This window comes from Schistocerca serialis, chromosome 3 (assembly GCF_023864345.2).
Source record: "Schistocerca serialis cubense isolate TAMUIC-IGC-003099 chromosome 3, iqSchSeri2.2, whole genome shotgun sequence".
Classification (NCBI taxonomy): Eukaryota; Metazoa; Arthropoda; class Insecta; order Orthoptera; family Acrididae; genus Schistocerca; species Schistocerca serialis.
In genome coordinates this window covers 451,278,150-451,295,426 of record NC_064640.1, presented here as the reverse complement: position 1 = coordinate 451,295,426, position 17,277 = coordinate 451,278,150, and the positions used below count along the sequence as shown (strand labels likewise).

General features: G+C 39.7%; 1 protein-coding gene across 1 annotated transcript in view; it reads right to left on the bottom strand.

Annotated features, from left to right (window-relative positions):
- Nucleotides 1–17,277, bottom strand: part of LOC126470350 (glycine dehydrogenase (decarboxylating), mitochondrial) — a 288,221-nt gene that overhangs the window by 52,242 nt on the left and 218,702 nt on the right. The window contains exons 11-15 of the mRNA XM_050098138.1: nucleotides 13,673–13,846; nucleotides 11,352–11,536; nucleotides 10,945–11,146; nucleotides 9,425–9,541; nucleotides 9,190–9,335 (exon numbers count right to left, since the gene is read on the bottom strand). Of these exons, the coding sequence (XP_049954095.1) occupies nucleotides 9,190–9,335; nucleotides 9,425–9,541; nucleotides 10,945–11,146; nucleotides 11,352–11,536; nucleotides 13,673–13,846 (824 nt within the window). The remainder of the gene's footprint in view (nucleotides 1–9,189; nucleotides 9,336–9,424; nucleotides 9,542–10,944; nucleotides 11,147–11,351; nucleotides 11,537–13,672; nucleotides 13,847–17,277) is intronic.

Here is a 17,277-nt window from a genome sequence, read left to right as displayed (position 1 = left end):
GCCGGCCATGAAGCAACTCAACTGAGCTCTGCTCCCCCATGGGTGTGAAGCAATAGGTGCTCAGAAAACAGAGGAGGAACATACATACTAATCATTCCACCTTGCCATTTGATTGAGGGTGGAATGGTGGAACCATAACATGATGGACTCTGTGATGGGAATAAAACAATTTGAAGGTGTGAGAAACAAACTGGGGCCCATTATTGGAAACTAAGGTACAAGCAGCAGCCTTTTCAGTAGTTGCAGGGGCAATGATTGACTGATTTGGCCTTGTAACACTAACCAAAACGACCTTGCTGTGCTGGTACTGCGAACGGCTGAAAGCAAGGGGAAACTACAGCCGTAATTTTTCCCGAGGGCATGCAGCTTTACTGTATGGTTAAATGATGATGCCATCCTCTTGGGTAAAATATTCCGGAGGTAAAATAGTCCCCCATTCGGATCTCCGGGCGGGGACTACTCAGGAGGACGTCGTTATCAGGAGAAAGAAAACTGGCGTTCTACGGATCAGAGCGTGGAATGTCAGATCCCTTAATCGGGCAGGTAGGTCAGAAAATTTAAAAAGGGAAATGGATAGGTTAAAGTTAGATATAGTGGGAATTAGTGAAGTTCGGTGGCAGGAGGAACAAGACTTTTGGTCAGGTGAATACAGGGTTATAAATACAAAATCAAATAAGGGTAATACAGGAGTAGGTTTAATAACGAATAAAAAAAATAGGAGTGTGGGTAAGCTACTACAAACAGCATCATGAATGCATTATTGTCCCACACCTACTACAGTAGTACAAGTTTATATGCCAACTAGCTCTGCAGATGATGAAGAAATTGATGACATGTATTATGAGATAAAAGAAATTATTCACGTAGTGAAGGGAGACAAAAATTTAATAGTCATGGGTGACGAATTCGAGAGTAGGAAAAGGGAGAGAAGGAAACATAGTAGGTGAATATGGATTGGGGGTAAGAAATGAAAGAGGAAGCCGTCTGGTAGAATTTTGCACAGAGCATAACTTAATCATAGCTAACACTTGGTTCAAGAATCATGAAAGAAGGTTGTATACATGGAAGAACCCTGGAGATACTATAAGGTATCAGATAGATTATATATTGGTAAGACAGAGATTTAGGAAGCAGGTTTTAAATTGTAAGACATTTCCAGGGGCAGATGTGGAATCTGACCACCATCTATTTGTTATGAACTGTAGATTAAAACTGAAGAAACTGCAAAAAGGTGGGAATTTAAGGAGATGGGATCTGGATAAACTGACTAAACCAGAGGTTAGAGAGAGTTTTGGGGACAACATAAGGGAACAATTGACAGGAATGGGGGAAAGAAATACAGTAGAAGAAGAATGGGTAGCTCTGAGGGATGAAGTAGCGAAGGCAGCAGAGGATCAAGTAGGTAAAAAGATGAGGGCTAGTAGAAATCCTTGGGCAACAGAAGAAATATTGAATTTAATTGATGAAAGAAGAAAATATGAAAATGCTGTAAATGAAGCAGGCAAAAAGGAATACAAACATCTCAGAAATGAGATCGACAAGAGGTGCAAAATGGCTAAGCAGGAATGGCTAGAGGACAAATGTAAGGATATAGAGGCTTATCTCACTAGGGGGCAAGATAGATACTGCCTACAGGAAAATTAAAGAGACCTTTTGAGAAAAGAGAGTCACTTGTATGAATATAAAGAGCTCAGATGGAAACCCAGTTCTAAGCAAAGAAGGGAAAGCAGAAAGGTGGAAGGAGTATATAGAGGGTCTATACAAGGGCAATGTACTTGAGGACAATATTATGGAAATGGAAGAGGATGTAGATGAAGATGAAATGGGAGATACGATACTGCGTGAAGAGTTTGACAGAGCACTGAAAGGCCTGAGTCGAAACAAGGCCCCGGGAGTAGACAACATTCCATTATAACTACTGACGGCCTTGGGAGAGCCAGTCATGACAAATAACTACCATCTGGTGAGCAAGATGTATGAGACAGGCGAAATACCCTCAGACTTCAAGAAGAATATAATAATTCCAATTCCAAAGAAAGCAGGAGTTGACAGATATGAAAATTACCTAACTATCAGTTTAATAAGTCACAGCTGCAAAACACTAACTCGAATTCTGTACAGACAAATGGAAAAACTGGTAGAAGCCGAACTCGGGGAAGATCAGTTTGGATTCCGTAGAAATGTTGGAATGCGTGAGGCAGTACTGACCTTGTGCCTTATCTTAGAAGGAAGATTAAGGAAAGGCAAACATACGTTTCTAACATTTGTAGACCTAGAGAAAGCTTTTGACAATGTTGACTGGAATACTCTCTTTCAAATTCTAAAGGTGGCAAGGGTAAAATACAGGGAGCGAAAGGCTATTTACAATTTGTACAGAAACCAGATGGCAGTTATAAGAGTTGAGGGGCATGAAAGGGAAGCAGTGGTTGGGAAGGGAGTGAGACAGGGTTGTAGCCTCTCCCTGATGTTATTCAATCTGTATATTGAGCAAGCAGTAAAGGAAACAAAAGAAAAATTTGGAATAGGTATTAAAATCCATGGCGAAGAAATAAAAACTTTGAGGTTCGCCGATGACATTGTAATTCTGTCAGAGACAGCAAAGGACTTGGAAGAGCAGTTGAATGGAATGGAAAGTGTCTTGAAAGGAGGATATAAGATGAACATCAACAAAAGCAAAACTAGGATAATGGAATGTAGTCAAATTAAGTCATGTGATGCTGAGGGAATTAGATTAGGAAATGAGACACTTAAAGTAGTAAAGGAGTTTTGCTATTTGGGGAGTAAAATAACTGATGATGGTCGAAGTAGAGAGGATATAAAATGTAGACTGGCAATGGTAAGGAAAGCGTTTCTGAAGAAGAGAAACTTGTTAACATCGAGTATAGATTTAAGTGTAACTTGACAAGAAGAAGGGACTGGTTGGTAGGACATGTTCTGAGGCAACAAGGGATCACAAATTTAGCATTGGAGGACAGCGTGGAGGGTAAAAATCGTAGAGGGAGACCAAGAGATGAATACACTATGCAAATTCAGAAGGATGTAGGTTGCAGTAAGTACTGGGAGGTGAAGAAGCTTGCACAGGCTAGAGTAGCTTGGAGAGCTGCATCAAACCAGTCTCAGGACTGAAGACCACAACAACAACAAGGTACAAGGCAATTCCTCAATAGAGAAAACTCTCAGAAGAGTATGAACTGTGATGTCAGCTGACACTGATGCACACTAGAGAATGTAAGGGGTACCAGGAAAATGCATCCACAGTAGGAATTCGAGAAGAGACCTGCAAAGTCTGCATGAATGTATTCCCATGGGTGGCATGGAGTGGGCTACGGGAACCGAGACACTTTGGGAGTTGTGTTGTTGGGCACACTGCTCACTAGTCACAACAAAATGGACAATTTTGCCCTCAATCCCTGGTCAAAAAACATGTCTCTTAGCTAACAGTTTTGTGTGCGAAACTCCCCAATGGCCCTGGTGGAGAAGGTGTGGAACTTGGTACCATAACACAGTGGTAATAACTACTCTGGGAACGAGATCTTCTGTGGATAACAGCGAAACACCACCAAAAACAGAGAAGCGATACTACAAGGAAAAATAGTTGCACAGGGGGTCTGAAGCCCAACCCGGCTGTTTATCTGCCCAGCCCTGTTGAGCAAACCGAACTGTCTGGAGGAGGAATGGTTCCACAGCAATGGCAGCTGCTATGTGTGAGCTTGTAATTGGGAAACCCTCAATCACATCCTGCATTTAAGCATCAAAAAGGAAGCAAAGCAAATCTTCATGATCAAAGTTGGGATCAGGATCCACAGGAACATAGACTACAACAAGAGCCTCTTTTTCCACCTAAGAGTAATGCTGGTGGGCCAGAGAGAGAGAGATTTAGAGGTGAAAGCAACAGCATATTGGTGTGCTAGGACTATGCTGAGGCCATACTATGAGGCATCAGTCACCAAAACTATGTGCTAGTCTGGAGAGAATGTAGCTAAACAAGGGGTCAAAAGTAGTTTGGGTTTTAACATTTGAAAAGTACATTTGCAATGTGGGCTCCATCAAAAAGGTACATTCTTGCATAACAAGGCATGTAATGGGTGAGACAATGTGGCCACCTCTGGCAGGAATTATGGTAGGTAGGCTATCTTCCCTAGGAAGACCTGAAGCTCCTTCATGGATGAGGGACCAGGCATAGATGTAACAGTGAGTATGTGGTCTGGCAGAGGTTAAACCCTACCCCGCAAGACCTTTAAACTCAAATAAAGAATAGAAGGTTGAAAAAACTGAGATTTTGTGAAGTTATACTGTAAGCCTGCAGACTAAGTGTGCAAATTTTTCAAGTGATCGGCCACGGAGGAGCCTGTGACAGCAATATCATCCAGATAATTAATACAACCCAGGACAGCCATAGTTGATTGCTCTAAAATAACTGGAAATAACGAGGGTGCTAGCCACACCAAAGGAAGGCACAAATATTGATAGAGACCAAAAGAAGTATTCAAAACCAGAACTCATTGAGACACTTTGTCCACATGAACATGCAGACTTATCAATTTTAGAAAAGTACTGGCCACCTGATGTTTTTGCCAACAGTTCATCCTAGCATGTGAGGGGATAAGTATCCATGATCGATTACGTGTTGACAGTAATACTGAAGTCACCACAGAGGCGAAGTTTCCCCGACAGCTTCTGAACTACAACCAGCAGAGACAACCATTCACTAGCCAAAGTAGGTTACACCACCCCTAGAGATTGAAGTCTGTAAAATTCTGATCTCACTTGATCTTTCAGGGCGATAGGCATAGGATGTGCATAACAAAAATGAAGCCGAGCCATGGATTTCAAAGAAATATGAACAGGAAAATTCATAGCACACCCTATACCCTCCAAAAACTAGTACAAAAACTCCTCAAGTAGTGTTTCCAATTGGGAATATGGTACCTGATCAAACACAAGGTGAACTTTGTTGATGACTGAAAATCCAAATGCCTGAAATGCATCCATTCCGAACAAGTTCTGAACACCACCACCATCAGCAACCACCAAAAATATAATGGAACAAACCACAGACTTGTAAGAGACAGATGCCATAAATTGTCCCAGCTGCATTATGTTCTTTTTGTTATAACTGACCAACTTCTACATGACTGATGTCAATGGTGGCAAGTCTAAACTCAAATACGTTTGAGAATTCAATAACACCACTGCAGCACCTGTGTTGATCTGTAGCCAAAACACTTGGCAAAAAACACTTAACTCAATAAACAACTTTGGAGAAGTCTCAGGCATTGGAGTCACATAGTTTATATCCATGTCCATACCCTTTGGCAAATGGTACACGGAGGCAATGTGGCCTTTCTTCTGGTAAGCATTAAAAGTTGCCCAGCACTTAGGGCACACTAAATGTTCATGCTGGACAAAACACAAAGGACAAGGTGGAAACAGAGAATGTTGATGCTGGTGCTGAGATGGTTACACCTGCTTGGGCTGGCCTTTGTCTGCTCGGTGCTGGACCTCCATGTTTACTACCACATCCTCATGCAAGATATTTGTTGCCCTAGTAGGCACATCTTGTGACACTACTGCCACATAACCACATGCTTCAGTCTGGTCACCTGCTGCCTGAGATACCTCAAAAGGTTTTGCTATTTGCAAAACTTCTGCCTGTGGGTGGTTTTTACAGAGTAAAGCCTTATGAAGCACTTCCTTGTCTGGAGTTATGCAGATAATTGGGCCGCACAACATACAGTCTGCATAAGAGTCATTATGGGCATCAGTAATGAATTAGTACTTACAGCTAAGACCATGAAGTTCAGCTGCCCAGGCCCTGTTTGACTGCTATGGTTTCTTGCAGCATTGGTAGAACTGAACTCATGCCACTATGACGTGAATTCATTTGTGATGGTAGTTGGACAATAAACTGCATGTCTGGTCAAAAGTGAGAGCTGCTGGTTCTCGTAAAGGGGCAAATGGACACAGTAATTGAAACACCTTAGGTGGGATCCATGAGAGGAACAAAGCTTTTCATTCGAGTTTGCCACACCAAAAGCCAAAATACGATATCTTAGTCTTTTTTTGGAAGCTTCCAGATCCTCAACTGAATCATTATCCATGAATAGATCAGTGGCAAGGTACACTGTCTGTTAATGGAAGCCAACAAAGTGGTCACTGCTGAAGTAAGCTGTTTAATCAGAGCTGGTAGCATGGAGCCCATAATGACTGAACCTGATGAAACCACATTTAAAGACTGCACATGTGGAAACTGTTCCAAACTTGCTGCTAATCATATAGTAACCTATTAATACACAAAACCAATTTAAGTAACACAAATATGGATTTATTCATAAACCTCTGAACAATAATGAAAATAAGCTTCTCATAGCTCTAGAAGTAAGAAGACACAAGACACATACAGAAGTTGCAACATACACAATACACAGAACAATTGATAAGAGTGGTACAAACTAAAAGAACATAATGAGAGAGAGTCAGCACTGCTCCACACATATATAGGCCTGAGTTGCCAGTAGACAGTGCAGCTGACCCAATGCCATGTGAATGCTTCCTACAGGCAGCCTCTAGTGGCCGGCCCATGCTGATAAAGTTGACAGTTGATGTAAGTACTCATGCCTGGCAAGACTACACTCAGTCCATTCACACTCACACACACTACTAGCAGTATACAGCAGTTAGCATGCTGATTTACAACAAACCACCCACTTTGATTACTTTTGAGTCAATTTGCAGGATAAAAGATAGTATAGAGGCAAATAATACAGTTTTACACTGGTTAAATGTTTAGTATAACAGTTGCTCTGACACAGCACACATCTGACTGTCAAAAGAGCAATGTGAGATGTCTCCAGTGACTATTATAGCAGAATCTTATTGAAAGACATTTCACAAAACCAAAACGAAACTCTGGCACCAACATGATGCAGGAACTGTAATTGAGGGTAACACAGCAAAAGCAGAAATTTTGAATTCCACTTTCAAATGTTCTTTTAGTCAAAAGTAGTCCCATACTCAGGAATTGGATGTAAGGAGGCAGATGCATGAATCCTACATAATCATTCTAGGCAAGATCATAGTGGAGGTGGTTTGCCATTGCCTTCTCCAGCCTTTTATGACATACCAAGTGCTTATCTGCGTTATTGGATGACTGTGATGAGTGCCTGTACAGTATAATGTTGTGCTCATGTTGTTGTGGACGAAGAGTAGGGAGAGGGTAAATCCCAGTGCCAGGACATGCCCACTCCTCTCGAACAGCATCAAGGAGGGCCGCCAAATTTAACGTTCTTATCAGCAGATCACCATCAACAGTATCACACACCCTCACTTCAAGAGACACTGTGGTGAGGTGAGGTGAGATTAGATTAGGAATTTAATCTATGACATTGGCACAAAGACTGGTTATCAAAACTTTACACCACCAACTGCCGACCAAATACTGGCAATGAAAATTTTCCACCAGGATTTGAAATGGTGTAACTCTAAGTCTAGCACTGCTGCACTAGCATGTGTTAGCAACCTGGCTATGGAGATGGGTCAGTGTACTTTTACAAAGGAAAATCCTTGAGTACTACACCAGTTTAACTGAAGGGGTTGGTGGAAGAAAGTGCTAACCTAGAAGGGTATATTTTGAGTTGCCGTGTATTACATGTTTGGGTTCATTCATCAACAAGAACATAAATAAAATAAGACAAAACAAATTATATAACACACAGCTATTTCCTAGCAGTACACTTGGACAAACTTGGTAGCAGCAAGTGGTTCATTCAGAGACACAACAGACAATGTGATCATACTAATCCTTCCTAAATTGGGGGTTAACACTTTCTTCTGCCAACCCCATCAATTCTCACACCACAATAAAGGTGAGTGATAAAGATGTCAGTATCAGTGCTGTCAATAACAGCTGAATTTGCTAAAATGGAACAAAGTTCCAGAGCCTGATGGAATCCTTATCAGATTCTATACAGAACATGACACTGAATTAGTCCCAGTGTTATCCATAACATGGTATAGACCCCTCCAATAAAAAACTTTGCTCTGTAGTTGAAAGCAAGCATAAATCATGCCTTCTGTAAGAAGGGTAACAGAAATAATCCAAAAAACTGCCATCCTTTTTCACTGACATCTGTACATTGTAGAATACCAGAATATATTTTGAGCCCAAATGTTTTGAGGTACCTCGAACATCATGACCCAATCCATGCCAACCAACATGGATTAGACAAGCATCAATGATGTGAAATCTAACTCACACTTTTCTTGCACAATGTCTTTAAAGTCCTGGATGAAGACAGTCAGGTAAATGCAGTAGTCCTTTACTTCTGAAGAGTACTTGACTCAGTTCGGTGCCAATGTTTATTAACAAACATATGGTCATATGAAGTATCAAACCAAATTTATGACTGGATTAAGAATTTCATAGTAGGGATGACGCTGCATGTTATTTTGGATGTAGAAATAGGCTAATTTTGTGTCCCAGGGAAGTGTGATGGGACCCTTGCTGTCTAAGTCATATATTAATGACATGGCATACAATCTTAACAGTAACCTCAGAATTTTTCAGGTGATTCAGGTATCTATAATGAAGTACTGTCTGAAAAAAGCTGTTCAGTCAGATCTTGATAAGGTTTCAAAGTGGTCAAAGATTGACAACTAGCTTTTACTACCATACTAATCCTTACCAAAATGTAAGCATCAAGTGAGAATCAACAGAAATATGAAATGACTGTCAATTACTAAGTCTGCTAGTATGCTATCACAGACTTTTTCTAGCAAATTGATTATGCACGACTTACTTTCATCACAATAATGTCCTCTATTTTCAATAACTGTTATGTATCTGGGAAATAAACAACTCAACAAGCAAGTGTGTTCTGGAAGTATGCCCTGGTTCTGTGCATTCCTGTGCTCTGTTCCACTAGCATACAAATTTTAGATCAGCAATTTCAAATTACCTGATTTCTTTAGTTTTTGGTGACATTTTATGAGAAACATACCATGTTTTGAAGAAGTCTCACACTGAAAACTATTTTGTTAATATTTATAATCATATATTTTTCATTTTTTAGAGTCATAGTTGTTCTTCCTGAGAAACAAGTCACAAATAGAAAAGTTGGATGATTAAATTCAATGACATGTGAAATCCTATAAATTTAAGCGTTGAAACATGTATTATATATTCCTTACACGCCTATTGGACCCATTCCTGGACCGCCTCCTCCATGAGGTATGCAAAACGTTTTGTGCAGATTCAGGTGTGAAACATCAGAACCATAGTCACCAGGCCTGCACAAACCAACCTGGGCATTCATATTTGCTCCATCTAAATATACCTGAATGAGGGACAAGAAAACAAGAAATCTTCAATATCACTACACAATGCACTGAAAATCAAGACACAGCATGAACATTTCTTTTTTACCTGGCCACCATGTTCATGTATTAAACTGCAAACATCAGCAATTGTTTCTTCAAACACACCATTTGTTGATGGATATGTGATCATTAAACATGATAGATTGTGTTGATATTTCTCCACCTAAAATTGTGCAAGACACTAAATGTAGATTAAAACTCCATCCAATATGAGAAAATTAAAACATTACAGTAAATTAAATAAATTGTAATTATTCTGCTAAATATTTTTTGACCCCACTGTTGTTCCACAATGGCCTAAGCACAAAGAGTCTGTAAATTGTTGAGTAGGTACCAGGACACCTACATATACAACAAGGCATAAAGTGTACCAAGAGTGCTTACAGAGAGTTAAATGCAAATAAGTAACATTATTACACACATACAATAACACACAACCAGCAGATAAAATTAACTATTGTAGGTACTAACAAGAAGGGGTGAACAAATTATTGTTGATTAACTGTTAACTGTTATGAAAGCCATTAAAGAATAATGCTCATAAAAAAAATTGTATCTTCTAATACCTGTTTTCTTTCCTACGAATTAAAAAATGGAACAATACTTAGACAACTGCAACATATTTTGAAATAGGCATTTCTGTGTTATATCATAAAAATAAATAGTTTTTCGCTATTCTGAATGACCTATCAAGTATTCAGGAAATTGAACGGGAAATTATGGTTACTAAAACTATATTTCAAATTTATGGTCATAAATAAAAGTTTTTTGAGTCATGCTGAATATAAACACATGAAATTACACTCCAAGACAAACTAAATGATACATCATAAAGGAATCATCTGAATGGGATGTAAATCAGAAGATATGATGTACATGTACAGAGAAACAAATGATCACAATTTTAGAAAAACTGGAGGAGTTATTCAAAAGAAAGAGATTCACAAACTGAGAAAGTCAATAACATGTTGGTCCACCTATGGCTGTTATGCATACAATTATTTGGCTTGGTATTGACTGACAGAGTTGTTGGAAGTCTTCCTGAGGGATATCGTGACAAATTCTGTCCAATTGGCACGTTAGATCACAAGAATCCTGTGATGATTGGAGGAGAGAACTTGCTGGCCATGCATTATCTTGCTGAAATGTAAGCCCGAGATGGTTTGCCATGAAGGGCAACAAAATTGGGCATAGATCATCATTGGCGTACCACTGTGCTGTAAGGGTGCTTTGGATGACAACCCAAGGGTTCTATTATGAAAAGAAATGGTGTCCCAGGCCATCACTGCTGGTTGTTGGGCTGTATAGTGGGTGACAGTCAGGTTGGTAACTCATCACTGTCCAGGGAATTTCCAGACGTGTCTTCAGCCTGTAATCTCAATGACTGGAGTAGAATTGTCTTCACTGACGAGTGCTGCTTCAAACTGAGCCCCGATGACCAGCAAAGACAAGTGTGGAATTGCCCTGGGCATCACTGGGATACCAACCTGACTGGAATAATTGAATGTTTAACAATAATTACTTTAAACTAAAGTACCATATTATGGCTACACTGTTGTGGCTGACCTTTGCTTTCAGATGATCAATATCAACACTGCCATCACGGCGTACATTTATTGGTTCAACTTTCATGCCAGCCATCTGTGCTGATGCTGGATTTGTTCCATGTGCAGAAACAGGTATCAGACAAATATTACGATGTCCTTCATTTCGAGCTTCATGGTAGCCTTTAATTGCTCGAAGACCAGCATATTCTCCTTGAGCTCCACTGAAATTGTTTGCACATAAAGATATTGATAATACTTGTTTATATGAGAAACGAGAGAAATACTTATGAAAAAAATGATTATCAAGAAATAATCTGAATTCTGCCGAATTAAAGATATGGCCAATTAAAAAAGTTAATTAAATTCTACATTTAATAATCATGCAATTTGCATTAACTGTATATTAAATTTTAGTAAATAATAAACCTGTTGGGCTGAAATGAAATCCGATCATATCCAGTTATTTCACACAAGTCCTTCTGCAGTTCTTCAAACAACTGTTGGTACCCAATGGACTGGTCAAGTGGTGCAAAAGGATGAATGTCTGTGAAGTTACGAAAACTGCAAGGCAGCATCTCAGTTGTGCTATTTAGCTTCATAGTACATGATCCCTAAAAAAAAAAAGTATGTAGGTTCCTGGTGTATATGTTTTGATTTTAATAACAGATCTTCATTCATATCATCACGACAATTTAAAGTGTCAGACTAAGACTACAAATCAGATCAGATCCTGGATAGTCTTGAGTCCACACACACCATAAACTAAGGCTTAAATTTTAACAGGAATAGTATATGATTTAAAGTCTTTAACCATTATGTGTGGATGACCTTTTCTTTGTAATTGACTAGATTCATTTATTCCTAAATGTATGTTTGATGTTAATTTATGAAGTTATAATCTATGTTTAATTTATAAATATCATTAAAATATTAAGCTTGTGTTGTAAGCTTTATATGTGTTCCAGATTTTGTTTCTGTTGCCTGTTGGCAATTTTTACTGATACCTTAGTATTTTGCTGAAACGTGCTATGTACATCACTTAACTTGGATATTAGAATGGTTCCCCTGAACGCCAAGGCCAATTTTGTCGTTGTTTACTTAAGCTGAACCAAATGAAAAGTAAACACTCACCTTCCTTCCAGTTCTGATTCCTTTATACTTAACCAACATTCAAAATTGTTCACTTTGAAATCACAACTGATAAAAATTCAGCATAGGTAGTCACACTATGAAGTGTGTGATACCTTATAGGAATTTTCTTGAATAAATATAACAGTATTATCAGTGTTGATTTCCTACCAAAAGTATTTTGTATAATAGCATGCCACATACGAGGGTAGTTTGAAAAGTTCTCGGAATCACCATGAGAGGTCAGTGTTAGCACAAAGAGTTGTTCACATGATATTCGTTGGACTGTTGTCTGGAAACTCATGCCATGTCAGTGCTCTTGGAAGAGAGCCATGGCAGTGATGTGGCTCTGTTGCTGTTCCTGTGTAGTGATTTGCGAAGATGGAAAAAATTGAGATCTGAACAGTGATTAAGTACTTCATAAAGAAAGGTATGAAAGCAAAGGACATTCATGCTGATTTCCAGAATACACTGTGGGACTCTGCTCCTTCATATTCTGTTTCCACGTAGATAAATGAATTAAAATTTGATTGGGAAAGCTTAGATGATGATCCACGCAGTGATCGGCCAAGATGTGTCACTACTTCAGAAATCATTGCAAAAGTACACAAAATGGTCATGGAGAATCACCAATTGAGATTGTGTGAAATTCCTCATGCTCATCAGATGTCATCTGAGAGGGTATATCACATTTTATTAGAAATGAAAAAAATTATCTGGAAGATGGGTGCCACTACTCTTGACGCTGGATCAAAAACGCATGAGAATGGACATATCGGAACAATGTTTGGAGAAATGAACAAGATTTTTTGCGCCAGTTTGTGGCCACAGATAAAACTTAGATGTACTACTATACCCCAGAGACAAAACAACAGTCACAGCAGTGGAAACATGCTGATTTTCTGCCACCAAAGGCAGGAAAGGTCATGGCATCAGTGCTCTGGGATGTGAAGGGGATTCTGTTTGTAGATTATCTCCCCACGGGGCAGAAAATTACTGGAGAATACTATGCTAACCTCTTGGACAAACTGCAACAAAAGACACCTGAAAAAAGGCCAGGTTTAGCAAGGAAGAAAGTTATCTGCAATCAAGACAATGCACACGCGCACACATGTGCCGTTGCCATGGCAAATTTACATGAACTAACCTATGAATTGTTGCCACACCCACCTTATTCACCTGATATGGCACTGTTAGACTTCCATCTCTTCCCAAATCTGAAAAGATTCACTTCAAATGAAGAATTGATAGCTGGAGTTGACAACTATTTTGCAGGCCTGGAGGAAACTCATTTTTGAGATGGGATCAAGGAACCGGAACACCATTGGACCAAGTGCATTAATCTACAAGGAGACTACATTGAAAAATAAAAAAGTTTCAGTGATTTAAGTACTTTTTTCTATTCTGTTCTGAGAACTTTCCATACCACCCTTGTAGTTAACCCCATACTTTCATTCCTGACTATTAGGAAGACTTAAACTGACACACAGTTTTATGTTTAATTTCTTACATACCACAAAATACATTTCAAGTACTAATCTCTCTCAAATTTTCTCACCAGTTTTCCTTGGTATTAATTGTAGCATTTAAACATACTGCTACAAAGTAGTTTTACTTACTAGTGGTATCATGGAATGAACAAGTGACAAGTCTTTATTTTCCAAATATTTCATATAACGGACAATTCTGGTTTCAGAATGATGTTCATTAAAGACAGGATGTGTCAAAAAAGGTGATGTTCGTCTGAAGTCTGACTGCAGAATTCCATTTAGTGCAGCAGTATTCTGGGATACCTGAAATTGTGGAAGATATATCATTTTATTCCAGTCAACATCATTTGACTTTTGCAGAAAAATATAGTCTCACACCTGTGAATTCAAAAAGAAAGTGAAAGTACCTTACTTGTTCATTATTTACTAATTAACATTCTCTGCTAGTGGGCATACATGATGAAGTCCAAGCTCTCTTAGCACAATGGGAGACTGAGGGGCAACTGAGTCTGAGGTAGGACATGTTTGCTTGAAGATGTCCGTCTGTCGTCATCCGAGTCCACTTCACCCGACCGAGCCATGGTTTGCTGCCCGTATTCCACAAGCATGCTGGGGGTGTGGAACAAAAGGGCAGAGTGCAGTTGGGTGAGCAGAGAAGTATGGGAATGACCATACTGTCAACCTGTCTTTAGGAGCCAAGACAGGAGGTTCTCAGTTTGACAAATGGCTACACAGCCTGACTTGGTCTTTGAGGGTGGCTGATAGCACTGTAGCCTGTGGTATGTCAGATCAGCAGCTTGCCATACACTGAGGCATAGATGAGGAGTCGTGTGCGGAGCAGCTCATGCAAGAAATAATTACACTTCACTGTCTAGCTGTGGTGGGCATGTTGTAAGACTGACACCTATTAAAATTCTGAATTGTGTGCCTCTGTGTCAGCAACGTTAAGCCGGTACTCTAAGTCTTGTTTGGCCAATATTAATTTCAAAGATTCAAAGATCCTGTCTCTTAATATGTGGTACAGTTGAGCCTTTTATGGTGCACATTTAATAATAAGTTTTATTCTTATTGTCACTGTTTACTAACATTTTCTGAGGATTATTAAAATTGTGCTGTTATTGTGTTAACTGGGCTTTCATATGTAACTTAACCTCTGGGCCAATACTAGTTTGTGTGGCATTCCTAATTTGTTCTGCTAATTGTACTCTACTTATTGGTAAGCAAATCTTTTTTTGAGAGGTAGTATTCAATCTCCAGGTAACTCTTTTACATTTTTAAATTGTTTGGTCTGTAAACTGTCTGGGTTGGGACGTGCATTGGCATTTGTTGCATTTATTTTAAGGTACATTTTGTATGTGGTAGAGAAGTGTTTGGTCCTTCGTTACCTGACCAGTGTGTGCTGTGGCATGTCTAGATTAGTGCATGACACCATGGTTTGAAGCCTGTCTTCCAATGTGCTGCTGGGGAGCAGACCTATTATGTAGGGCTGAAGCAGCTGCCCTTGTTATTGTATTGTCAAATTATTACTTTGTTGGTCTATTTAATGTGGCACTGGGAGATCTATTAAATTGTGTTACTGCAAAACACAACGTTCAATTTCCCGCTGTCCAGTTTGCCAAACCCCCAAGCAACCATTAACAGCTGGACATGTATCATTTCATAGCAGATCATGGTTTCTTTGGGAGGAGGGCTAATTAGTTAATTAATTAATTGAGCATCATTTGTAATAAGTAAAAATTTTTGGTGGGTATTTTAGGGGAAAATTTTCTTTGGCTAATTGTTCTTTCTTGGCGCATTTGAATGTGTGTGTGGTGATAACATGGAGGCCAGGGGAGTGCTGGGGCAGGAGAGGGGGAGGGGGGGGGGGGTGGCTGTCTTAGAAAGGAGCAGTTACAATACAAACTTTGTATACATGGCCAGCCAGAAGAAGGGAGCAATGTGGAGCTATATGCGTGGCTATGTGGGGTGGCAGTGAATGGGTTGTAGGTTGCTGTGGCCCAAGTTGGTGAGGTGAGTATAGCTCTTAATGACTATGCCTTTTCTCTCTCAAAATATGAGCAGAACATTTCCTTTTTAGATGCAAGCAATCCCTCATGTGTGCAGGTATATAGTGTGCAAGTTCAAGTTACACATTGGTTCTGTCACATCAGAGCTTTAAGTCTTATTATCAGCGATCCCCAGCAGAAATTAGATGTTAATAATTTAGAGGATAAGGTCATGCAATTTCATATGAGATTTAGTATGTTAGAGTAGGGTGGAAACCTGGGGGAGAATGAGAAAGACTGTTCATTATTACTGGAAAATACAGTTGACTCTCCTAACGTATTATTATTAGCACTCCATCTTGATGCCACAAGTGGCCCATTAGGACCATACAACTGCCATGTCATCCTCAGCTGAGGATGTGGAGCGTGGCCAGCACACCACTCACCTGGTCATTATGATGGTTTTCTTTGACTGGAGCCGCTACTATTCAGTCGAGTAGCTCCTCAATTGACATCACAAGGCTGATTGCACCCTGAAAAATGGCAACAGCGCATGGCGGCCCAGATTGTTACCCATCTAAGTGCCAGGCACGCCTGACAGTGCTTAACTTTGGTGATCTAACAGGAACTGGTGTATCCACTGCAGCTAGGCCGTCACTCTCCTAACATGGGATGCGAGAATGTTTGTGGGGTATAGTGTGTCACTTTTCTAAATTACTGAATGCTCTTTTTACCTTGTTCTGGGGCACTGAAAACATTCCCATCAACAGTATACAACAGCTGGGAAGTTTGATAAGTTCTTTGTGGTTCTCAGTAACCTTAGAAAGGCAGGTGGATATTTTTAAGGTTTCCTGTGATGTATTTTTCTAGCTGTTATATCTACTGTGTCGGATATCCATAGTTGAAATGATTAGTGTTGTTTGGACTGAACATCCTTATGTAAGCTGCATGAGAGGATTTTAAGTGAAAGGTTGTCAGCTAGGGTGAAGGGTGATATGATTAATCAATATTTTCCCCTTGTTCAGCAGGGAGGGTAGACTGATTGAATATGTATCTGTAATATGCGTGGTGACCATAGCCTTTCATCATTCAGCTTTTGGAATCAGTAGTCATTGCAAAACATCTTGTAAGGTATGAAACCACAGAACTGCTCATGGATTTTGTATGCTGAGAGGCCAGCTACATGCAGTGGTTTGGATCCTCGAATTATCAGTATTGTAGGTGTTAGGCAGGCCAACCTTAGGCACATTCAGATGGAAGCATCTAGCTAATTACATGAAGGGGTGACCAGTGAAGGTGCTCTGGCAAGAACCATTAAGTTGGTAAAATTGAGTTGCTATAATTGTGGCTTGCCAGGACATTTTGGTCATCAGTGTCATGCTGAGTGGAAGAAACTGGTAAACAGCTGATTCCATGATAGGATAGTGCACCACTCATCTCACATCTTATCCAGAGCTTGTAATAAGGTGAGGGCAGTAGTAAATAATCACCTTCCAGCAGTGATTCCTTATTAAATTATAATTTGTACTTAAGGACTTACTTTTCTGACTTGCATTCCATTTCTCAGGGTTGCAGGACACTCAATGGTCAGCCATTACCCTTAGTTGGTTTGTTGAGTATTTATTGTAAATTTGGCAATTACTCTTGGCCTCTGAATCTCACGGGGCTGCGATTTTGCTCAGAAAACAAGTAGAGTCTTGGATTATGTTGAGAGGCAATTTCATTTTAAGTTCTGGTTGCTGCAAAAAT